General features: G+C 46.2%; 2 protein-coding genes across 2 annotated transcripts in view; both read right to left on the bottom strand.

The window, feature by feature from the left end:
- RIOK2 (RIO kinase 2) overlaps window positions 1-2,065 on the bottom strand; it is a 19,023-nt gene extending 16,958 nt beyond the window's left edge. Inside the window, exons 1-2 of the mRNA XM_010001746.1 lie at window positions 1,933-2,065; window positions 1,362-1,405 (exon numbers count right to left, since the gene is read on the bottom strand). Of these exons, the coding sequence (XP_010000048.1) occupies window positions 1,362-1,405; window positions 1,933-2,065 (177 nt within the window). The remainder of the gene's footprint in view (window positions 1-1,361; window positions 1,406-1,932) is intronic.
- A 318-nt stretch (window positions 2,066-2,383) lies between these two features.
- Window positions 2,384-8,426, bottom strand: part of LOC104392351 (fibroblast growth factor 5-like) — a gene marked incomplete at its 5' end in the record, with an annotated part of 44,427 nt that continues 38,384 nt past the window's right edge. The window contains one exon of the mRNA XM_010001744.1: window positions 2,384-2,461. Within this exon, the coding sequence (XP_010000046.1) occupies window positions 2,384-2,461 (78 nt within the window). The remainder of the gene's footprint in view (window positions 2,462-8,426) is intronic.

The following is an 8,426-nucleotide window of genomic DNA, read 5'->3' as shown; positions in this document are numbered from 1 at the left end:
CTCCCTGAGCTGCATCCCCTCCCTGAGCTGCATCCCCTCCCTGGCCTGCATCCCCTCCCTGCCCTGCATCCCCTCCCTGGCCTGCATCCCCTCCCTGCCCTGCATCCCCTCCCTGGCCTGCATCCCCTCCCTGCCCTGCATCCCCTCCCTGCCCTGCATCCCCTCCTGACCTGCATCCCCTCCCTGCCCTGCATCCCCTCCCTGCCCTGCATCCCCTCCTGACCTGCATCCCCTCCTGACCTGCATCCCCTTCCTTCCTTTAGGAAGAGGGGATGGTCTAAACGTTGCAAACTGGCAAAGGAAACCACTTCTGCTGCTTTGTTAGTGACTGCTCTGCACTGGGTGGGTATCCTGCAGCAGTGGGAGGTTAATGGGTGTTAATCCCGTGGCAGAGATGAAATGCCAGGAACTCTTTCCTCACGTGCTTTGAAATGCAGCTACTTGTGAGGAAGATATTTCTGGCAAGCTTGTTGTCTGCTCCATTTTTTAGATTAGTTCTCAAGGTCTTTGAATGGTGAAAAAGCTGGATTTCTGTTGGCTGACACCAGTAAATCCTTGATTTTTATTAATTTTTTTAATTTTCAGAATTTCAACGTTGCTATAAAATAGACACCCCCCCCCCCCCCTTTTTTTTTTCTTTTTAGGTTTTCAGACATGGCAAGTCAGAAAGACATTAATTACTAATCAAGTACCTTTGTGAAAACTTTTCACAATGACTGCAAGGTCTGTGTGGGGTTTTTTGTCTGGTTTTCTTGTGATAAGTTGCCTTCAGTACAGGTAGAGACCATCTACAAAGACCTGAAATAAGTGCCCCAGGCTGTCCAAGTGGTGAGGAGGACAGATGATGTGGAGGAATAGCACCTGCTGTGCTGAAGTCCTGCCCTGCAGTGGTGCTTGCACAAGTCTGATAGGTGCATCAGCCTCATCCCATAAGTGTGCTCTTTGTACCAAACTCCTGATCACTATTACCTTCATTGAAACCCCACAAATCTTATACAGCTGCCTCATCTCTTGAGCACCCACCAGCCCCAGCTCCATACGGAGAGGTATTTTTTACCACAGAACAAGGAGTTGCACTGATCAGCTGCAGGTTTCTAAACACAAACCACCCTATGGTTCTGTGAACTTCTTTTTTGACACCTGTTGTCTGAGCTCAGCAGGCTTTGCAAAGAGGAGGAGAAAGCCAGGAGTGTCCATGACTTGCCACTTCACTTTTTGTACCCATTTCATGTTTCAGGTTTTAAGCTGGAGGGAAATCCTCCCCGAAGAAGCTTTTCTCATCAAGTGAGCCATGTATATATATTTTTAGGAAGGACATCAAACCCAGCCTGTTAAAACAAACAGCTCTTCCTCTGCCAGACCCTGCTGCAGTTCCCAAAACTACTGGCAACGCCAGCACCGCTGCCTGAGGGGGCAAGAGGGGGAGGTGCCTGTGCCGGCTCCACAGGAACCCTGCCTGCTCCGTGGGGATTCAAGCCTGATCCCGAGGGATTGCTGCCTGCCAAGCCTGAACCCAACCACACAAGGAGCTTGCCCAGCCTGCCCTTGCCACTTGCCCCAGGACCTGAGCCGTGTTTGCTGCTGCTGCTGGGAGGGGTCACCCCAGTTCCTGGGAAGCCCCCCCACGGATCTCCTGCCGAGCCTGCAGCCACATCCCGGGAACCATGCTGCAGAAGGAGGGTAAACACACACACACACACACACACTCAACTCCCACCCTGTCACTCCACTGATTCCACCCCTTTCCCTCAGAGTGTGCATTTAATAAGACCACAGCACCTTGGAATTACCTTTCTGATTTACACCTGGACAACCTCTCCTGAACCTTGGCCCCTCAGTTTGTGTTGATCCTTAATAAACCAATTGATTCATCAGGTAAACCTTGGTCTCAGTAACAATTTGTGAGCGTGGTGAGGGGGTGTCCTAACCTACCCTCTAAGATAGGGTCCCACAGGGGCCATTCCTCTGGGAGAGGCCACGTGTGACCCTTGGGCTCATCCACAAACCTCCCCACACTGGGGGGGAAGTCACGGAACCACCTGACAGCTGGGAGCCCCGATACCATCCCGTGACATCTGGTGTCAGAAGTGGGATAGTGAGGGTCTTTTGGAGCCCCCACACCACGCTCTCAATTGCTAAATTGCTAAATTAATATTTGGGAAAAAAAAATAGTATTAAAAAAAAAATCCACCACAGTCAAAATGAGCACCAAGAGCAGCAATGCTGAGGCTGCTGGTGCAGAAAACACCGAGGTTCAGGACAGGCCACCTTCATCATCCTGTCTGTTCAAGGAGGAACTGCACAAATCCACCTTTGTGCAGCCCTTCTGGGACCACCATAAAAAGCGTCAGCACCGTCCAACCTGTGCACAGTACATGTGGATTCAAGGGGCCTGTGTGAAGGAGGAGGACTTGGGGGATTCCTTGGACTCCTCAAATTCCTCAGACTCGGGTAGCACAGGCTGTGAGTCCCAGGGGTGCCTTAAGACAACAAAAAAATGCAAGCCTGTGAGCTCGCCCCAGGTGCCCTTCCCTGGTCAGTTGGATAAGAAACCCGTGTCTGTGAAGGACAAAACAGGACAAGTCAGTCCTTCCCTTTGGGAATCAAAAGGGCAGCCCTCCCCAGCCCAGAGCAAGCAGGAGAGCTCAACAGCTGAGATAAAGGCACTGTGTGAGTTCTTCCTTAAAGAACTGGACCACCTGAAAAAGAAAGTCAACCAACTTTCTGTTAGGGCAGAAGGCATTATAGCCCACTCCTCTTCTTACTATGGTTCTGAGGATGAGGAGGAGGGAGTGGAACATAATAAACACCAGCACCCGGGTGTGAGAACTTCCTTTTCTCACAAAGAAAGGACTGGTAGGAAAAGAGATGTGGTAATGAAAGAAGTATCTTGCAGACCTCTAGAATTGGTAGAAATTAAAAAACAGTTCAGCAGGCTTCCCTCTGAGACGGAAACTGAATATGTGATGAGAGTGTCCCTCACAGGAGGAGACCATATCATGCTAAGTGAACGAGAAGCTAGAGGGTACTGGGGACCTGGGATTATTCTAACGACTGAAGATGAGTCTCACCCCTGGAGCCTAACCCAGCGAGCAGCTTTTTATGTTGGTTCCATTGATCTCCTTATCAGGGGAGAGCCGAGGGTCCTGGGAGAGGACCTCTCTGATCTCTTGGCCAGTGTCTACAAGGCTGCTGCAATCCAAATGATTTATGACCATGTTTTAATACCGGGCCAGGATAGTCCTGTGACTCTTCGAGTGGAACCTGAAAGACTGAATGTCCTAATCAGGGGATTCACTGTGCCACTTAGAAATTTCACCGTGAAAATTAAAGATAAACTCCAAAATGGAGATATGCAAGGATATACATGGTCTGATTTGGCCAGAGAATTGCTAAATTATGTAAGGGATTATTATGATCCTAAATGTTATCGCAAGTCTTGTCCAGTCAGACAAGTCACTCAACCTTCACATGCTGATGTGGCTGCTGAGCCACCCTGGAACCCCCCTCCTCCTCAGCAGCAAGAGAAATCACAGGGTGACTGGACAGTTGTGAGTAGAGGTAAACGAAACAGAAAACCAAACTGCACACACAGAAACCAACCCCCTGAAAACCCATGTGCTGCATCACAAGATAACATGGGGCCATATGCTAAGCTTAAGGAGGAAGCCAGGCGTGTGGGCATCTCACCAAGGCTTTTGTCTCTGGATTATTCTTATCAGCAGCTGAAAGACCTAGTAGAATATTGGCCTAAAGAACCCACGTCAAGGTCTAATTCCAGGGAAAGATCCAGTAAGTCAGATCTTCTGCCAAGCCCTCCTTCTGCTGAGAAAAAGAAATCAAGAAGAAAGTCAAAAAGACAGCAGGGGGAAGAGAAAACACAAAATCCCGATGCAGAAAACAAAAATGATTGGCAGGAAAATGATAAAGAATCAGGCCCTGAAGTTTCCAGTCCTCCAAAAGACTGCCAGAATATACTAAGACTAGTTCGAAACAAAAATGGGGACTTGGAGCTTACCTGTGCTGTCGGGCCAAGACGTTACCCTGTGACATTTGTGGTGGACACAGGAGCACAGATTTCCACGCTGAAAGCTGAGGTGGCTGAACGATGTGGCATCACCTTGTCTCTGAAACCCATGTTCATCAGCGGGGCATTCGGTAACTCTGCTTTACACAGAACAGCTGAAGTCACTTTGAACCTACCAGGAGAGGAAAAACCCATCCGGACTGAAATGATTGTGGGTCACATCCCTTTCAATTTGTTAGGAATGGATGTTCTCATGGGCCGAGCCTGGAGAGATGAAGAAGGCCACTGCTGGAATTTTGGCACACCCACACCGAAGATGAGACTGTCATAGTTGTGCTCTGCACCTGCCACAAAGCAGGGTAACCAGTGTGAGGTAATATTCCATCCCAGTTGCTGCTAAGGAAAGCATTAAAGAAGTCATTTCTGATTTAAAACAAAAAGGCATTATTGTGCCCTGTCATTCACCATTTAACTTCCCGATCTGGCCTGTAAGAAAACCAAATGGTAAATGGAGAATAACAGTTGATTACAGAAAATTGAATGTTAATACAGACACACAGCTGCTGTACATGTTAATACAGACACAGCTGCTGTACCTAACATTGCTGATCTGGTGCTAGAAATCCAGGAAGCAGCACACCCAGTGCTGGCCTCACTGGATGTGAAGGATATGTTTTTCCAAATCCCTATTGATCCTGAGGACCAAAGGTATTTTGCCTTCACTTGGGATGGGGTGCAGTGCACTTTCACAAGGGTGCCCCAGGGATATACACACTCACCCACACTGGCCCATCACGTGCTTGTGTGTGAGCTGGAAAACATTCCAGAAATCAAAAATAACTCCAATGTTAAGGTCTATCAGTACATAGATGATATTCTGATAGGAGTAAAAGCAGCTTATGATGCTATAATCCCCACATGCATGTAGAGGTCCCTGAGGAAAGGAGGCAACCAGCTTCCCAACAGGCAAAAATTTCTGGGAATGAAGTGGAAAGGAGGAACCTGGAATATTCCTTCTGATGCTTTGTCCCACCTGAAGGAGATAAAAGTGCCCTCCAATAAACAAGAATTGCAGGAAATACTAGGAAGCCTTCAGTATTGGAGGAAGCACATCCCAGATTTATCCATCATGGCATGTCCTCTTATTGATTTATTGAAAAAGAATCACTGGGAATGGGATAAATCTCAAGATTTAATTTAATTAAATTATTATTATTGGAGGCACAGACTTTCCAAACTCTGGGACCTCTCCACCCAGATGATCCAATAATAATAGAGTGGGGGTTCTCAGCCAGTGCCTTATCCTATCACTTTTGGTAATGGGGGCCTAATGGGAGTACTCAACCAAATGGCTTCTACTCTCAGTCATGTAAGTGTTCAGAAAAGCCATATTCCATTCTGGAGAAGGGGTTGTTAACAGTTTGCACAGCACTGAAAGAAGTCAGCACAATCATTAAAAAACAAAGGGTAATTCTTGAAGCCCCTTTCCAGGTAGTTAACCAAGTACTGTCTGGAAAGGCCCCTCCAGAAGGAATATCCCAAAAGGGTACAATCAGGAAGTGGTGCAGCCAAATTGAGTACTATTCTGGCCTTTTCAAGCTTGAAGAAGGCCCAGATAAACAATTAAAAATTCAGGAACAAATTGGATCTGCAGATGAGAAGGATTTAATAATGAAAACTCCCAGTCCTATTAAAGAGGCCCCAGAATACAAGAGTGAAATGGTTAATGCTTGGTTTACAGATGAGAAGGGAAAACCTGGTTGTTCAAATCTGCTGCAATGAAACCCTCCACAGGCAAACAAATAATAAATCATGATAAGGGCAGTGCCCAAGTGGGGGAGCTGGATGCTATTTTTGATGTTTTTGTGACAGAAAAAGCCTCCAAGGATGCTGTGGACATTGACACAGATTCCTTTGCAGCCTTAACTTTCTGGGATCAGAATAATTGGGAAATTAACAGGGTGCCAGTTTGGCATAAGGAGAAATGGCAGCAAATACTGAAAATTGCTAAAGAGAACCCTAATTTTCATGCAAGGTGGATTCCTTCTCACCAGACTAACTTGAAAAATGAAGCTAGTAAGTGGAATAACTACGTTGATGAGCTAGAATTGATGTGAAGGAAATCCAATCAGCTATCACAGAAGGAGAAAATCAGGAATGGAAAAGATTGCTCAATGTAAAAGAATGGCCATTCAGGAATCTTTGATTTATACAAAGAGGCACAAGCCCGTGGGTGGCCTGTCACCCATGAGCAGTGCAAGATAGTTATTTCCTCATGGGATCTTTGCAAAATCAGACTTGGGGAACATCCATTAACATCTGATCATTTGCATATCAGGGAAGGAAAACCCATGTGGTCCACACGGCAGGTGGAACACACCGGTCCCTTCTGAAGATCAGGAAACAAAAATCACATCATTGTGATTGTGGAGGTGGTATCAGGATTGAGCTGTGCTGAAGCTGTTTCTAAAGCAAATGGGGAAAACACAGTTAATTTCCTGGAAAAGATATTTGGGGTTCTGCCAAAAACCCACAAACATCCAATCTGACAATGGAACTCACTTCACATCTTGTACAACGATGGGCTAAAAGGGAAGGTATCAAATGGCCATCTCATGTCCCATACTACCCACAAGCTAATGGGGTAGTAGAACGTGCTAATGGGTTAATTAAAAGCCTTGTTGACCCACAGGACTCAAGATGGGATGAAAGATTGAGATACGCAGTCACTGCTAAAAACAACAGGTGGGGGATGAACAGGTGCCCTCACCTAAATGCCTTTCCCCTACATCACCTACTCAAGATAATGGCCAGCACAGAAGACCTTACAACAAATCCAAAACTCCTCTGTAACCTGGACAGGCTGTTCTGGCAAACCTGCCAAACATTGGTGAGGTCAAGCTCACCTTACAAACACCAGTGAATTCAAATACATGGCTTGCATCTGATTTAAATGACAACATAAAATCAGTACAAAGTGGATAATTCATGTTGAGTAAACCAGTGTTTCCTTTGGGAAAAAATCAGTTATTTCTGTGTCTAGTGATGTTGGTTAATATATTGCAAATCATGACAGCTTGAAGAGCCAGAGACATCCCAGTGACAGTGCCAGGCCTGATCAACCTGCTACTGGACTCTGGAGGAGTTACTTTGTGACCACTGTGGGACTGATCACCCAGAACTCACTGAAGTGACACGAGTTCGCCTAAACAAGGTGCTCTATGACATTGTCTCCCTCTGTACTGGCTTTTGAGTTGTTGTTTGCAATCTGTTGTATTGGATGGGAATAATTAGGGACCTTGTTACAGAACTCACTGAAGTGACACGAGTTTGGTTCAAATTTGGGGATTCCCTAAATGATCTGCTTTCTTTTCTTTTTTCTGACAGAACTGAAAACTGAGTTTGTGTTGTAATAACTGCAGTTACTCTATTCCTAATCTTGTATCTGTGTGTAGCAACTGTTTGTCCTTTGTGGGTGAACTGTGCTCGAGTGAGACAACCTCACCAACAACTCCCACTAGAACAAGCACGTCAAGATCCAAAGGTAAATGATAATGCAAATCCTCTCATCCAGGTCTAAGAATAGCAATTGAAAAGTCTTGATGATTGTTAGAAGTAGTGAGAGTTTGGTATGTTAGTAAGAGTTTAATTTAGATTAAATGATTTGTAAAGTTGGATGTTTACAATGTTTTACTAATGCTGCGTATTATTTGTTTGCTAAAAATAGTAATACTGATACATTCAATGGTTATTATGTATTATGTTTGGGAATTCTTCCCTTGTTTCTTCATGTATTCCAACTAACACCCGAGGAGAGGAAGGATCTAATGGGAGGAAAGGGTTTGGACAAGAGCCTGGTTGGCACATACACTGATGGACAGTAAGGACACCACATTATTGCTGCCTTAAAAGCCATGGGGTGAGGTGTGGGGAACAGTCCCTCCCCCCACATCAGACTAAACAAAATGCCTTTCAAGCCAGCAAAGCCAGAGCAGTGTTTTTTAGCTGATTTAGCCAAGGACAGACTGGAACAGGCCCCTTGCTCTGCCAGGTAAGTCCACAGCAAGGAAGGAACATCAGGGTTCTGAAAACTGGCAGAAAAATGGACAGTAGGTTAAAGATGCCTCTGACAGAGGATGGACCTGGCCAGTGCTAATTGGCTGATATGAACAGTGGTGCTTTACTTGAACAGTGATTTCTGATCTATAAAAGAGGGCAAGATCTGCAGGCTGGTGCTCTCTGCCTGCCTGGAGGAGACCCTGCTGCAGCACCAGGAGCCATGGGAAGCTGGAGGAGACCCTGCTGCAGCACCAGGAGCCATGGGAAGCTGGAGAGCACCCTGCTGCAGCACCAATAGCCATGGGAAGCTGGAGGAGACCCTGCTGCAGCACCAGAACCT

The sequence above is a fragment of the Chaetura pelagica genome, unplaced genomic scaffold (genome assembly GCF_000747805.2).
Source record: "Chaetura pelagica isolate M959 unplaced genomic scaffold, ChaPel_1.0 scaffold1077, whole genome shotgun sequence".
In the NCBI taxonomy this organism is placed as follows: Eukaryota; Metazoa; Chordata; class Aves; order Apodiformes; family Apodidae; genus Chaetura; species Chaetura pelagica.
This window is presented reverse-complemented; position numbering and strand designations above follow the sequence as displayed.